The following is a 16,649-nucleotide window of genomic DNA, read 5'->3' on the forward strand; positions in this document are numbered from 1 at the left end:
AACAAGTGATTTCCCACCTGGATCTTATTGGGCTTACTACTACTATTACTACTCCTACTACTTTCAGGGACTGAGCCAGAGAGCATGTCCTATCTGGTGATCTGGCCGCTTTTGGGTTCATATCGTTTTTTTGTTGTTGTTGTTCTGTTTTGTTACGATACAAGTTAGCACTGCTGAAATTCTGCCAAGGTCCCAAGTCTTTACACACACACACACACACACACAGTTCTACAAGTGTGAAGAGGTGCTTCTTAGAGTGGACTCTGAGACAGAGAATTTCCTGAATGACACAATTGTCTAGCATCACGATACAATTTCAACTTCTGTTCTATGTTGTTTAACACAACATATAAATACCAGGAAATATAGCACATTTTGTATTAGACCACAACAGGATATTCACCCAAGGCACAGCTCCAAACTATGGAGGCTGTCTGAAACAGCTCGCCATCATTTGCGATCTCAATGAGTTGATCCTCTTCATGTACTGGCATGGACGATTCATGGGACAAGTGTGCAAATGAGTCACGGACCCATTCCTTTGCAATTCTTGAATCGTTTACGTTTGGGAAATAACACTCCAACTTGGTTGACAGCAAAGCAGAGCAGCTGGGAGAGAGAAGGCCCAGGTTCTTTCTTTCCTAAGTAGCAATATGATGTTGCAGACATGTCAAATGTGCCCCTTAGCACTTGCCATCCCCATAGTCGCAACTTGGCTTTGAATACAGACACTTTTTGCCTGCCAACATAAAGACAGTAGTCATTCATTGTGGGTGGTCCACTAATTGTAGGGTTGGCGGTTTGATTCCCGGCCCACGTAACTCCACATACTGAAGTGTCCTTGGGCAAGACTGAACCCCGAAGGCTCTGTTACCATTAGTGTGTGAGTGAATGGGTGAATGAGAAACAGTATAAAGTGCTTTGTAGAAGGTTGAAAAGGGGACCATTTTTTATTTATTGAAAGAAATGACTATGTGTTTGTGTTAATTAAAAAAAAAAAACCAAGTCCTGTTACCCCTTTTCCTCAAAATATAACTAGACCGTTTCATATTTCACATGCCTTTCACCTCTTTAAAAGCGTTTTGAGCCCTATGGCTCTCCATAGTACCTCAGCGTTAAGAGTATAGCATCTCAGGGGTCGAGTTTTTTCCTCAATATTAGTAGAAGATGGACATTTTGTTCTCTCAAATTGAAACACTTGATGTGTTTTGACTACTTTTAAATGTACATTGTAGGCTATAGCTAATTATATCTATGAAATGTTTACATCTATCTCTCTAATCATATCTACTGCGATTCCTCCACAGAAGAAAAGGGTCACAACAACATCAATATTTAGGATAGGACCCGAGGGGATGGAGGTTAAATCGCCTCAGTTGTTTGTGTGTGTGTGTGTGTGTGTGTGTGTGGTTTCACACAGAGTAGTTGCTCAACACACCGCCGTTTCCTTTTCCCATGAACAGCGTCGCCCTCTTCCAGTATGAACCTCCTCTCAGTGAAACACTCCCATTTCTGCATTTCTCCATGGAGGTACATGGTCCTCCTCTTAAACACTCACTACATGTCCACACTCAGCTCTTCCGCTTTTAGTTTTGGATTTACTTTTGTTTTTTTCTTATTTAAGGAAGAACCAGAGATACAGCTTGCGACATCTTAAAGTAGAGGAACAACTTCCCGGTATGTCGATTGTAAATAAATAAATAAATTATTTATTTATTTATTTATTTATTTATTTATTTATTTATTTTTATTTTTTTTAAAAAGGGAAGGAAAAGAAAGAAGAAACGACCTTGGTTTCAAACTGAGGTCGGAGTTGGAGGCTTTGGAGGTTTAATTGCGCAACATGATTAGTGTATTTTATTAGTGTTAAAGACTTAAAATATATCTCTCTCTTTTTATTATTATTATTTATTTATTTATTTTCCATAAAGTAATCTACAATAAGTTTATATATCTGGCTCAATCATATGGGTCTGTTTTATTCCTAGAAACATTAGGCATTTTTTTTATATTTATTTATTTGTTTGTTTGTTTGTTTGTTTGTTTGTTTCCTTGGAAAGGTCCATGTTAACGAGGATAACGCTTGAGTGGTCCTTAATGTCCAATTATGTGCCTTAAAATCATTTTTAAAGGTAAACTATAATCCACGTTATCATGTAGTAGATACTAAAGAGGGCGCACGGTGGCCTCACACCTCCAGGGTCGGGGGTTCGATTCCCACCGTGGCCTTGTGTGTGCAGAGTTTGCATGTTCTCCCCGTGCTGCTGGGGTTTCGTCCGGGTACTCTGGTTTGCATGGTATGGTAGGCTGATTGGCATGTCCAAAGTGTCCATAGTGAGTGATGCGATGGATTGGCACCCTGTCCAGGATGTACCTTGTTCCTGATGCTCCCTGAGATAGGCTCCAGGTTTCCCCGTGACCCTGAAGGAAGGATAAGCGGTATGGATGGAGATACTAAAGATACAAAAGATGTATGAGTGTGGCACTCGTGCCAAAGTACAGTTTAGTACCCTTTTCTTTTTTTTTTCTTTTTTTAGTGTAGTGTATGAGGTGCTTTACATGTGTAATAGACAGCCATTCAGGGTTGAGCCTGTGAGTAAATAATATAATATGGGAGTTTCCTTAGAATGATCCAGGGATGTGGTGGTGGATTGATTGTAAGGCCCTTCTGTGGCCACAGGTTTATTGATTTAATTTTTTCTAGGTCATAGTGTCATTAATCCATTTTGCATTCTAAGCAGCATGTTTAAGACGTTTATTATCCCTGGACTGTTGGCTGCATTATATTGTTTTAAAACGTACACCATGTTCGCATTTGCAGGTGAAAAATACGTATTAAAGTTAGAAAAGATCTATCCTCGAGAGTACCATGCTAGTGACAAAGACAGTTATTGAGAATTAGTTAGCTAGCGTGGTCTTGTAGTTTGAATGTAACATAGACTTCTTGTTTAGTATATGATGCTTGCTATTTGCGAACTTTAGTTGGTTATCTTCGCTAGCAACAGGGTTGATAACCAGCTACCTCGACTATAATGAAAAATGCTTTCTTCTGTAGCCAAAGTCCTTCTTAAACAATATATTTACTAAAACCTAGCTAAATCTACCAAATGTCATTGTATGTTTCACGTGCTGCTAATGAAAGTTTTCACTTCCCAGTGTAGCTGTAAACCATCAAGCGATGCACAGTTGCCACTTCAGCCGCTTTAGATTTCTGTGTATCGCATGATGCAGAGTATTGATTATCAACTGATCATTTTTGTACTATGTTATCTGAAATGTTGTGTGACGGTGCTGTGTTTAATCTCCAGTTGCGATCAAACTTATTCAACCCCCATTGCGAATCAGGTTTATTGTCAAAATTTACAGACTTTCAGCTGTTTTCAATGAACACATCAAACAAAAGCATCTTTAGTACTTAGTAGAGCACCGTTTTGCTGTTATGACCTGCTGCAAACGAGATGCATAACCAGACACCAGCTTTTGGCAGCGTTCCTGAGGAATCTTAACCCATTCCTCGTTGAATAATTTTTAATTGCGATTGTAAGTGTCCTAGGGTCATGTGGAAGATCCACACCGAATCATTTAATATATCGCACATTCACTGCATATAATATGTAAGTAGATTTGACATATACTATCCAACACTTCAGATGGATATTGTTTCTGAAACAAACAGCTGTTTTGCATGAGTTGTTTGTGTGTAACAGGGAAAGTTGAGGCTGGCCAAAATCCAAAGTAAGCAGGAAGCTCAAACTTTCCAGACAACAGGGCATTGTGGACTTGACCATATATTCCAACCCACTAAAACCGCTTGTTTTTTTTCTCCAGCACACCATTACTCATGAACTATTCAGACCTGTGCAGTCGTTGTTTGTGTGGATCTGTCATGGCCCGTGCATGTAGGTGGTTCCTGTGTGCTGTGCTCTCAGTGCTGATCGTGCAAGGTGAGTCTGCACCACAGCTGAAGAAAAGAAACACATCTAGAAATCCAAAAGCAAACATGATTCTAAGCTGCAAACCACCCAATAACCATTCTCTAGGCCTACTTCTCTGTCTGATCTATTTGTTACATTCAAATGGTACTGGCCCCACAGAATGAGCCCCTTTTGTGTAAAAGAAAGAAAAAAAAAATTCAGTAAACTGCTGTAATCACATAACACGTTGTTTTTTTTTTGTTTGTTTGTTTGTTTTTACATCCAATACAGTTAGTGATCTAATTTAGTTGTTAATTGCGATCTGCTTAATAACCTAGTTAATATTATTTATTCCACAGCAGTTAAATTCAGGATTCTGATTGGTCAGAAGGTGTTGATTAATTTTCGATAGTGGAAACGGTGACAGTACTGCAGCTGCTAAACACTTATTAATGTATATTAATGTGATCGTTCTAATACCTTATCATTTCACAGCTCATTCACAGGGACTGGTTTGGTGAACGGTTCACATAAACAGGTTAAAATGCGTGTAATTGTTGATACTGGTGAAGTTTTCTTTAGGGAGACATTTATTTCATATTTACGAAAGGAGTCGCCAGTGTCAGCTTCTATGTAACGGTCAGTTACAAAGTAAAGGCATAGGACCCTACCTGTGGAATTTATATCTATAGTTTTAACCCTAACCCTAAGTGAAGGAGCAGTTTACTTCAGAGAGACCGGTACTACAAACCAGACTAACCAGTAGAGCAGGAGCTGGCAGTAAGTTTACTTACTTACTTACTTACTTACTTACTTACGTACTTAGCTACTTACTGTGGGCCAGGCAGCTCGATGTGCTCTTTGACATGCTGCAAGAAGGGGTACCAGGTTTTAATATACTTTTCAGCAGAACTTTATTATTATTTAATAGGGGTGTAATGATGCATCACAATTCGAAACTGTGATGATGGATAGCTCTTCAGTTGCTTTCAAATGAAACCAGACGCACACGCCACTGCAATCTAGAGCCTGTGTAAGTCAAGGATTTTTAGCAGATTTAGTGATATAGTGCGTCTAACAATAGCTTTTGTTATTTTCCCTGACACTGGGCCTCATTTATCAATCATTTAATACAGTTAAATGTTTTCGTGACCAAACCAAACTCAAAATTCTGACCAGATTTACAAAAGTTTGTCATTTTTTTTTCCTTCCCTCAACATACCGTATGTTGGTAAATACCAGTGACCTGTGAATTATGAAGCACGTTCATGGCACAGCTGATTTACTTTTAGCCACACCCACAACCCCCCCCCCCCCCCCCAAAAAAAAACAAAAAAAAACAACAACAACCAAATCGCATCTAAGCAACGAAAAAGCACATCGTAAGTGTTGTGTCTGCGAAATGCTCCAGTTTTACGCCGAAGCCTTTGCAGCACTTTGGGTTCTCTAGACATTTCACGAACACTTCTTCCTTTTCTCGGGTGCCATTACTTTTGCTGAATTGAACGGCTAGTCTTATTTGTCTTAATGTACGGATTGGTTTTGAATTGCTTTCTTTCAGGCCATTAATATGAAATGACTGAGTTTTACAAAATGTTCATTAACCTGGTATGTGTTGAAATAAATAAGCCGCTTAAACTCGACAGTATAATCCGTGTCTAAAATCAGTAGCCTGGCCTTGAGTTCGTTGAAAAACAGTTCTGTAGGCATAATGGGGCAGGAAGTTTCTCAACAGTTTAGGGAAATCCGACATTCCAGTTCTGCACAGAAACAAAAAAACTATCCTCTCCAAACAGGGCTCATTTGTAGGGTTCAGGACGTTGATGCACACGTAGTGTTGAATTCATGCTGACTTGTTTGTGTTCTTTGACCCAGTATGATATCTGCAGGTTTCATGTGCCAACATGTTATTCTTTGTAAAATTCCTGTTAACAGCGCAGCCACTAACTGCTCCCGAGGAGCTGGAAGTTAACCCAGAAGGTGGCTGGAATTTTTCAGGTGTTTGGAAGATGAATATTACGTGGAAGAATGGCGTCAGCAACGGCATCACACGAGACAAAGTCACCTACGACGTTAGGATTTTCTATACTGAGCAAATGAAACTGGTTCATAGTGTAAGTGAATGTTTATGTAATAAAGCTATTTTATTCTCATTTCAGTTAAGAGCCAAATAGATGATTTTCCCACAAACCATGTCATGCTGTCATCGTCCAGTAGAAGAGAGAGTTACGAAAGCTAGATCTGAATCCAATAATACGGGAATACGATTCGCTGATTCCTTGAACTCGTCGGCTCTGTTTAAGCGCGTTAAAATCTGATGTAAAGCTTTGCTTTTTCTGTCTTCTGCCTCTGTTAGGAGACTATAGAATTGAACGCGAATCAAATGGGCCATTATAAGTGGACCTGGACTTCTCCATTACCTCTGCAGTGTACGTCACATTCTGTCCAGCTGCGCTACAGAGACCATGACCACACCAGTGCCTGGACACCTCTGAAGACGTTACCTGGTGTGTATTCATTTTGAATTCTTTGAGCTGAGAAAGAGCTGTATGAAAGCCTGAGTAGAATGTGATGTGTTGCTCATGAATGAGTCAGCTCTTTGCGTCAACTCTTTTAGGAGAATGTCTTATATATGCCATTTTAAGAAATGGAAGCAATGCCATTACCCTTGCATGTTCTTTTAATCAAAATACTTCCATGGAAACCACTTTTCTATGTCTAAGCTGTTCATTAGTAAAATGTTTTGTGTTTGAGGCAGTATGGGAGGGAGCATCTGCATGCTGCTTCTTGAAGAATACCGTATTTTCTTCTGTACCCTACAGGAAAAGACATACCTGACATGAAGAACGAATCGGTGTATCCTGTGAACCATATTGCACTGGTTAGTGAGGGCATCAGGTTCTGCTGTATCCTAAAACCGGAACACGATGGACAGTTCACATCCTCTAATTTCACAATTCGGATCAGCAACCGGACTTACATCACGAACCCTATCCGACATGCTCTACCGTCTTCAGCACGCGGCTTTGATATAACATGCGATAATGAAGGCTCCACTTACTTCATTGGCTGTAAGTATAAACCAGACTTTCCCAGACACTATATATATATATATATATATATATATATATATATATATATATATATATATATATACACATCGGTTATTTAATAAGCATCAGTCTTGAAAGTCCTACATGAGCGGTTATTGCAGATGCTCCTGATGACCACAACCTTACATGTGAGACCCGGGATCTCAGTTCTGTGGAGTGTAGCTGGATTGAAGGGCAACAAAATGATGCAGGAATGATCGGCCCCACAAAGTACTCCATCAACGGGAGGTAGGACGATTTTGCACCCTGATTATCGGTCACTATTATTCAGCCGATTTAGGAAGAAAATTGTGCTATTGCCTCTTATAATTTTGCTGGTGAGCTCAAATACATTTCTAAGAATTTGCTGAAGTTTATTAGACATCTAGATATTTGGGTGAAAGTTTTTAATTCAGTTTAATTGATAACATTTAAAAAAGAAAAAAAAAAAGAAGGTATTTACTCACATTTGACGGTGCGCGTTGTCGCAAGGCAGCTTTATAGAAATCTGGATATAGATTTAGATCCCTAATGAGCAATCCAGAGGTGGCAGTGGAAAAGGAAGAACTCCCTGCGATGACATGAGGAGGAAACCTTGAGAGGAACCAGGATCATACGGGATCGTGCGATTATGAGTCATGTATACTATGCTATATTTGTGTATCTTGCAGCTCATTATCACACGTTTCCTTTGAAGTAATTAAAATGTAAGATTTCCAATAAATTGATCCAGGAATATTCTATTCAGCTGCTGCTAACTAAGAATTGGGCACCTGAAGTGTAGCTAAAACTCATTCACACCAAGAACCACTATAATCATACAGTTCTGCCTTCTGTCCTTGTGTGTAATATTGACTTTGTTTGTACTATGTGTGCTTAGTCTGCTTTTATTTTCTCCATCATAGTGCTTTATTATGTGTCTCATTCAGGGAATGTTCACCTCAGCTTTGTGTTCTGAACCAGACCATAGACACAGGGGTGATGAACTGGACCCTAACTGCCAAAAATAACCTTGGCACAAAAATAATCTTTGACGCAGCCGATCCAAAACTCAGGGGTAAAGTACAGTACAGCACAGAAGTTCTGTGATTCTTGAAATCTTAGTTTAAAAGCTGAGATATTTCACAGCTTCATTCTGTATTTGTAACTAACATGTTCCAACTGTTCTGTAGTGCACCTGAAAGCACCGTCACTTTCCTCCCCCACTCTGTTGAATGCAAGAAATGCAAGGCTTGACTGGAAATGGGACAGACTGTCAAATTATAATTCCTTTCCGATGATATGCCAAGTGGAGCGCAGCGGACGGATAATTAACGTAAGTTACATGATCTATTATAAAGACCAAAAAAAAAAAAAAAAAAATTTGCTTTGAAAGAAAGTTCCGACATAAAAAAAATGTCTTGGAAGACATTGGAGGAACACTGTGTTAATTAGATTTTTGACTGAATTGAATTTTTTCACCTTGGATTTTGGAGACGTTCCATGATATTAAACGTAACTAAAAAGGAATAAAAAGTACGACAGGTTGTTACTGTTTATACCGTTTACCGTTTTATTACCGTTGCGTAAGACGAACGAGCTGTTATGGGAAGATAGTCAACTTCAGATTAGCACGTTCGTCTCACACCTCCAGGGTCGGGGGTTCGATTCCCACCGTGGCCCTGTGTGTGCGGAGTTTGCATGTTCTCCCCGTGCTGCGGGGGTTTCCTCCGGGTACTCCGGTTTCCTCCCCCAGACCAAAGACATGCATGGTAGGCTGATTGGCGTGTCTAAAGTGTCCGTAGTGTATGAATGGGTGTGTGAATGTGTGTGTGATTGTGCCCTGCGATGGATTGGCACCCTGTCCAGGGTGTACCCCGCCTTGTGCCCGATGCTCCCTGGGATAGTCTCCAGGTTCACCGTGACCCTGAGAAGGATAAGTGGTATAGAAGATGGATGGATGGATGGATGGGTGGGTGGGTGGGTGGGTGGTAGAAGTAACTGCACTTCATCACACTATCCCGTCATTGTTCATTTTCCCACACGCCTCCAAGTGTCTTATGCTTACATATTGTTCATATACGTAATCATTAAAAATATCTTTTCTTTGTAGGAAACATTTGAAGGAACAGGACTGACCTCATTGTTCCTGGCAGATCTGAAGCCCTTTACTGAGTACAAAGCTCGTGTTCAGTGTGCCTCTCGCGAGCATTTTTATAAATGGGGGGACTGGAGTAACCTCATCACCTTCATCACCAAAGAAGAAAGTAAGCACTAAAAATATTCACATTTTGTTATATATATATATATATATATATATATATATATATATATATATATATATATATATATATATATATATATATATAAATAAAATAAAATCCTCCCTATAATAATAACACCCCCTAAACAGTTCATGGTTTTATTATCATGAGAGGAAATGACTCTATAGGCTATATATCAGACTGTATTATACTTTCTGACTTTCACACACACGTCTGATCTATTTCAGAAACAGTTTTGGGTAATTTCAGCATTAGAGATGGGACCTTTTCATTTTTGATGAATTGCCATGTCAAGAAATGTTTTATTCAATATAGGGGGGGGAAACCTTCTTCTCTTAATAATCCTATTAATAGATTGTTGTTGTTTTTTTCAGTTCCAGAAGCTGTAGATGTGTGGATGCATGTTTTTGGTGAACAGACTTATGTTGTCTGGAACGTAAGTGCACTTGATATTATTTGTCCTCATAACAAAGCCAAATGCATTGACATTAAGATTGTAAGATTAGGATTGTATAATTTTGTTTGTTTAATCTTTTCATAGAGTCTAAGTGCAGCTCAGAGTCATGGGACCATCACACGCTATGTGCTCTTTATGGGAAACTCTACAGACAGGAATGAAGAGCGTGTCACCAAATCACCAACAGAGTTCTGCCACAAGCTGCTAGCAGGCAGCGCCAAAACACACAACGTCATTTCCATATCTGCTGAGAACTCTGCCGGTGTCTCTCATCCCTCCAGCATAACCATCCCCAACCTGTCTCCAGGTAAACAGAGGCGTTGTGCTGTGAATGTGCTGAATAATATTACAACAAGGATGCGATTTTATTACCCTCATTCATTTCACAGGTGGTAGTGTTAACACCAGTCGTATAAAAGGAAATAATGGATCTTTTGATATGTTCTGGGAACCGAGCCCTAATTCCAGCTGTGGCTACGTGCTGGACTGGTATCCAACTTACAAAGCAAAACAGTGTTCTTTAAAATGGAGAAAAATCGCGTCCAGTTCCTCCAAAGAAAACATTTACTCAGGTCAGTAACTGGAAAAAATCTGTACTGTATTTGTATACCCAAACTACTACCTTCTAGCTGGTGCTGTAATTTAAGCCAGGTTTGCAATGTGCGTTATTTATTTATTTATTTATTTATTTTTTGTCTGCTACAGGAAAAACAGGCAGAAAATCGTACAGTCTTTGATCACGGGTTGAGATAATCGAATTCTTTGGCCGTGGCTTGAGTTAATAATGTGATACGCTCACTGGTGGTTCATTTAGTATCATTGTAAACAAATAGAGCCAATGACAAAGTGGTGACGAACGTGTGAGAAATGTTTTATTGAAATCTCACAGTGTATATATATATATATAAAAGCGACCAATAGGAGGATATACAGGTGCATGTAAAAAAAATTTGAATATTGTGGAAAAGTTCATTTATTTCCGTAATTTAATTCAAAAAGTCGAACTTTCATACATCCTGGATTCATTACACATAAAGTTAAATATTTCAAGCCTTTTTTTTTGTTTTAATCTCGATGATTACGGCTTACGGCTCATGGAAATCAAGAATCCAGTAACTCAAAATATTAGGCTAAAGAATTTATAATACAGAAATTTAGAGATGGTTTTGTAACCTTTTCCAGCCTGATGAGCATCAACAACTCTTTTTCTGAGGTCCTCAGAAATCGCCTTTGTTCGTGCCATGATACACTTCCACAAGCATGTGTTGTGTAGATCAGACTCTGATAGATCCGTGCTTTTAAAATAAAACGGGACGCTCGCTCACACCTGATCGTCATCCCATTGATTGAAAACACTTGAGTTTAATTTCACCTTAAAATGAACTGCTCAAGCTAGAGGTTCACATATTTTTACCACTCACAGATATGTAATATCGGATCATTTTCCTCAATAAATAAGTGACCAAGTATAATATTTTTGTCTCATTTGTTTAATTGGGTTAATCTTTATCTACGTTTAGGACTTGCGTGAAAATCTGATGATGGGTGATGTTTCAGGTCATATTTATGCAGAAATGTAGAAAATTCTAAAGGGTTCACAAAGTTTCAAGCACTACTGTACATTGTTGTGATTTGTACAGCATGTAACTCGTGTACTGATTTTAATTGAATTCAGCATCTGTGCTTACATGAATTGGACACATTACCTGGTTAATCTGCATGATTGTAAGCACTACACAATATTAACGTAGTAAAATCATGGCAATGCTGAAGTTATATTTTCTGTACGTTTATTATGTTTTTCATAATAATATGTTTTAATATATTTTTCCCTGTTTAGACCGTGTTATGGACACAGATTTTAAAGAGGGAGTGAAATACACTCTCTCGGTTTATGCCTGCAATTTAGGAGCACCACACTTGCTGCAGAGGAGAGAAGGCTATATGGTAGAGCAGCGTAAGTACTCAGTACTTCTTTTCACTATTCTGCAGAGAAGGAGGTGTGGCCTCTATGTCAGCATCATAGGAGGTGTGGCCTCTGCATCTGTCAGAATCAGTGAAGGAGGTGTGGCCTCTCTGTGAGTGTCAGAAAAGGAGGTGTGGCCTCTATGTCAGCATCATAGAAGGAGGTGTGGCCTTTGCATCTGTCAGAATCAGTGAAGGAGGTGTGGCCTCCCTGTCATTGTCAGAGAAGGAGGTGTGGCCTCTATGTCAGCATCATAGGAGGTGTGGCCTTTGCATCTGGCAGAATCAGTGAAGGAGGTGTGGCCTCTCTGTGAGTGTCAGAGAAGGAGGTGTGGCCTCTATGTCAGCATCATAGAAGGAGGTGTGGCCTTTGCATCTGTCAGAATCGGTGAAGGAGGGGTGGCCTCCCTGTCATTGTCAGAGAAGGAGGTGTGGCCTCTATGTCATCATCATAGAAGGAGGTGTGGCCTTTGCATCTGGCAGACTCAGTGAAGGAGGTGTGGCCTCTCTGTCAGTAGTGTCAGAGAAGGAGGTGTGGCCTCTATGGTAGCATCATAGAAGAAGGTGTGGCCTTTGCATCTGTCAGAAGCAGTGAAGGAGGAGTGGCCTCTGTGTCAGTCATGCTGAAGGAGACACTGCTTCTGTAACTGTCTGTTCCAGAGAAGGAGCTATGGTCTCTGACTATCAAGTCTCTCAGCCCCAGTGAAAGAGGCGGGGCAACCCATTCCTCCAAGCTATAATTATAATTATCTTCAAAACCTCACCTCATCAAATTCAATTCTTTCTTTATTAAAGTCCTTCATCCACCTTGGACAGGGCTTACACATCATATGGAGAGATATTGACCCTTGTTTTTTCTTGTTTATCACTTAATGGCAAATTATACTGTATATTATGAGTAAATACAGTACAGTGATGTCTTGTTTTAGCAACATGTTGCTTCTATCCTGTCTGTATTTGTACTCTTTTTCATTTACTTTTCCATGTCATCTGTCTTTTTTTTCCCCACAGCCCCATCAGGAACAGTTCAGAATTTAAGTGCTGTGCAGGAGGGCTTAAATATTTACCTCTCCTGGATAAATGTGCATGAAGAGGAGCACAGGGGCTTTATAGAAGGTTATAATGTGTACTACGGTTATGATGGTGGAGATGCACAGAAAGTTGTTATATCTGGTAAGTGACATTAACTCTCACATCTCACATTAGCTCTCAAATTTGCATTGAACATTTACATTTTTTTTGCAAAAGTAACATGTAAACATTTTTTTTTTCTGTTAATTCGAGACCCCAGTATTCAAAGGTACAAGTTCAGTCTTCAGATGGAAACCTACAAATTCACAGTGAAGGCATTCACATCTGCAGGAGAAGGCCCTGGATCTACCATCACTGTGTCAGTGGATCCTCAGTGTAGGTGTTTACAATAGTTTAGGCTCATATTTTACCTTTACAGTGATAAAAATGCTAATTATATCTGCCCTGCAGCACACTACAAGCAGTGTTAGACCTGATGGTTTCATGAGTTCCAATCCCATTAATTACCAGACCAAGAGGGATCTACTAAATTTATTGTATTAGGAAATGATTTATTCAAGTAGATATAAATCAGAAAACATGTTGGGGTTTATGTATCACTGTATTCGCACTCTGCCTGAGACCAGAGTCATCAACTTTAAGCTGAAGGCTGACTTACTGTTTAGAGGAATTATGCCCATGTTTAGCGAAGACTAGAGATTTAGTACACTTAGAACCATGTTTACATATCGTGAACAGTATTTCCCATACTTTTGGCCACGTTTCGCCAAACGAGATGGAAATCTAAACGTGCCTAGGCTTTCGCTAAAAACATCCCGGTAGGTTGGACAGATAAGCCAAGACAAGGAACAAATGTGGTATAAAGATAGTCGGTCTTTATGGTCATATTTATTTTTATTTATTCATTTGTTTATTTATTTTATTAGACATTACATTAAATGCAAAATCAATGAAATCAATAACAGTAACAATAGCAGTTACTTTTAGATCATCAGTGTTGGTGTGTTGCAGTAGAATTGGAAGGGAATATTTTTTACTTTTGGGTATAAGCAGATTATAAATGCTAGAACTTTACTGCTGATTGAGTAACATGCAAAACATATTTCAGTTTTAGGGGAAAAAAAACCCTTCTTTTTCTGTCTGCAGTTGACCTGGTGATTATTAATGTTGTCGCTGCACTGGCCATAATGATGTTTGTCTTTTGCGTCATTGCATTCCTTACCTACAGAAATTGGAAACGGTATGACACGGTTACACTTGACAATACGTTTTATGAGAGAACTTCACAGACAGTACAGTGTACAGAGCCATAAAGTGTTTGTCGTCTCCCCCAACCCCCCCCCCCCCCTCTTGAATGAATCCTTCAGGGTGAAAACAGTGCTGTGGCCTGAGGTTCCCAAGCCGATGCTTTCAGAAGAATTTCTTAAAAATGTGAGTCCTACTGGTGCTAGTCTTAGTGCTTAGTGCTCTCAGCACAAAGAATGTGTCTTTCTCAATGCCAAGAATGTGATGGGCTGATTCTCACAATTCCTCTTATCCCAAATAGTGCCAGCCAAGACATTTTTGGGGTCTGTGGGAAGTTTTTTAGCTGACAGTGTTGCACTGTGAACATTCATGTTAACGCAGACAACACTGCTGAGTTTTTATATATATATATATATATATATATATATATATATATATATATATATATATATAAATGAGATATTTTCACTTTTTGAGATATCATATTTTACCATATGCAGTAGGCATGCAGTGTGCACAGTGCTAAACTGGTAGCCTTATTAGCCTCATAGCTTTTTTTGGGGGGGAGGGGGGGGGTGAAATTATATTTTGTCTGAAACGTCATTTTAAAGTTATCAGAGGACGTTATTGCGATTCAATTCTTCTATATTAGCTGCTGCTTAGACTTAGGTAGTATTACCTAAGTCTAAGGTAATTAGGGGGTAATTACCTAGGTAATACAAAAAAAACCCTAAAAACTGAAAGCCATGGTAATTTGTCTCTTCCACCATTATAATTTTGTCACAGTGACTTATGGGTCTCTGTTTGTTTTCATTGGCATGCCACCTAATGCATCTTCGACATTCGAGAAGGATCAAGAACAGTTTCTGGTACTCCATCCGATTTCTGTACTTGCACTCAAATTAAATTTGACAGGTTGGAACATGATGTTAAGCGAGTACATGAGAACACAAGAACAAAAACATCCACTGTTCACTCTTTGGTGCTGAATTATGAACATTTATTTGACTCGTAACCCATTTGGGTCTTTTATTTGCAGAATGTTTATCAGTGGCAAGTGATGGATCAGCTGTTGTGTGAAGAAAATGAAGTGTTGAAAGGAAAGAATCCGGACCGTTATCCTCCACTAATTGTACTAGAGCTACAGAAAGAACATCACGAGCCCCAGGCTCGCAACAGTCCTCACACCAATGACTCACCCCCGTCTGAAAATTATCAAACACCTAATAGCAATCCACAATCTCTCCCGCTCATTACTGTTGACCTTTCTTATAAGGAGTTTCCATGTCCTGGGATTCCAAACCCAACATACAACCTGCCTGTGGTGCCTGCATCTGATAAAGTTGTAGCATCAGGTTACAGGCCTCAGATACAGAGTGACAGTAGCCAGCACCAACCCTCTGATGCTCACTGGTGGTCCCACTCACCATCCAACATGTCTGAAATGCATTATATAGACAAACTGGTTATTTAAATCTATCTCAGCCAGTTGATGTCAGATCTACCTTCTAAAACTTATATCTGCTCCCTCACTAAAAAGTAGTTTAGTGCACTTCAGCAACATTTTCAGACTTTTCCAAAGAATTTTATCCAAAGGAAGTTGTTTTTTATGCCAGTAAACTACTTTATGATTTTCTATGTGTGTGTGTGTGTGTTTTTTTAGCATTTAAAAAAGCCATCCTCTGCACTTTTAATGTCAACACTGTATTCATGTACCTTCTTTTATTCGGATTGTATATCTCGCAGCAGTTATCTTGACAGATGTTTATATGAATTGTGTTCAGAGTAAACACCTTTAATGTTTGATGACATCTGAATACTGTCTGTTTACTGACCTGGGGCTCTTTATGTACTATGATTTATTTATTTGTCTTTTCAGTTAATTAAATGTATACCACATTGTTGTTGAATTCAATGATTGGTCAGAAGGTGTTTATTAACCTGTAAGAGCAGCTCTGATAGTAGTGCAGCTGCAAAGCACATGTTTAATATAATAGTAAACGTGTTATTTAACAAAGAACGTATAATCACGGTGGCTTAGTGGTTAGCACGTTCGCCTCACGCTTCCAGAGTTGGGGGTTTGATTCCTGCCATGGCCCTGCATGTGCGGAGTTTGCATGTTCTCCCCGTGCTGCGGGGGTTTCCTCCGGGTACCCCGGTTTCCTCCCCCAGTCCAAAGACATGTATGGTAGGCTGATTGGCGTGTCTAAAGTGTCCGTAGTGTATGAACGGGTGTGTGAATCTGTATGTGATTGTGCCCTGCAATGTACTGGCACCCTGTCCAGGGTGTACCCCACCTTGTGCCCGATGCTTCCTGGGATAGGCTCCAGGTTCCCCGCGACCCTGAAGAAGGAGTAAGTGGTAGAAGATGGCTGGATGTCAAGCTGTTAGAAGGGTTTTTTTTTTATTTTAAAAAAAAAACCCTTATATTTATCTTAACTTCAAGAGAAAAAAAAGAGGTTAGGAAACGACCGTTTATAGCTGTTATAACGCAACTGACAACAGGAACTAACTTGTTTTGCAGACACTGCATAATATTAAACGTATCGATAAATGTACGAAAGTGCATTGTGCCATTCTTTTAATAAATTAAACATTAAAAACCATTGGCAGATTGCTCTGGTATATAAGAGGAATAAAATACTTTAGGACAAGGTGATATTGTTATATTCACAATGAA

At 39.3% G+C, this 16,649-nt stretch overlaps 1 protein-coding gene across 2 annotated transcripts; it reads left to right on the forward strand.

Moving 5' to 3' along the window:
• Nucleotides 1–1,502: 1,502 nt before the first annotated feature.
• lifrb (LIF receptor subunit alpha b) lies at nt 1,503–15,778 on the forward strand. 2 transcript variants are annotated; one of them, XM_017492789.2, is made up of 18 exons: nt 1,504–1,677; nt 3,829–3,944; nt 5,850–6,028; nt 6,271–6,421; nt 6,737–6,985; nt 7,129–7,255; nt 7,936–8,063; nt 8,179–8,321; nt 9,099–9,252; nt 9,645–9,706; nt 9,812–10,034; nt 10,117–10,299; nt 11,568–11,684; nt 12,704–12,865; nt 12,977–13,099; nt 13,871–13,964; nt 14,092–14,155; nt 15,009–15,778. In XM_017492789.2, the coding sequence occupies exons 2-18, from the start codon at nt 3,842–3,844 to the stop codon at nt 15,441–15,443; spliced, it is 2,697 nt and encodes an 898-aa protein (XP_017348278.1). In that variant the 5' UTR covers nt 1,504–1,677; nt 3,829–3,841; the 3' UTR covers nt 15,444–15,778. The 2 variants fall into 2 exon arrangements, with proteins under 2 accessions (XP_053543757.1, XP_017348278.1); XM_053687782.1 differs by lacking the exons at nt 13,871–13,964; nt 14,092–14,155 and having other exon boundaries at nt 1,503–1,677; nt 15,009–15,148.
• Nucleotides 15,779–16,649: the final 871 nt, after the last annotated feature.

The sequence above is a fragment of the Ictalurus punctatus genome, chromosome 18 (genome assembly GCF_001660625.3).
Source record: "Ictalurus punctatus breed USDA103 chromosome 18, Coco_2.0, whole genome shotgun sequence".
Classification (NCBI taxonomy): Eukaryota; Metazoa; Chordata; class Actinopteri; order Siluriformes; family Ictaluridae; genus Ictalurus; species Ictalurus punctatus.

What these genes read in the sequence shown, in the direction of transcription:
- lifrb (XM_017492789.2), top strand. Translation starts at nt 3,842, where the DNA reads ATGAACTATTCAGACCTGTGCAGTCGTTGTTTGTGTGGATCTGTCATG. An exon ending in AAATGAAACTGGTTCATAGT is followed by an intron (nt 6,029 to 6,270) that starts GTAAGTGAATGT and finishes TGCCTCTGTTAG; the next exon opens with GAGACTATAGAATTGAACGC. An exon ending in CAGAAGAATTTCTTAAAAAT is followed by an intron (nt 14,156 to 15,008) that starts GTGAGTCCTACT and finishes TTTTATTTGCAG; the next exon opens with AATGTTTATCAGTGGCAAGT.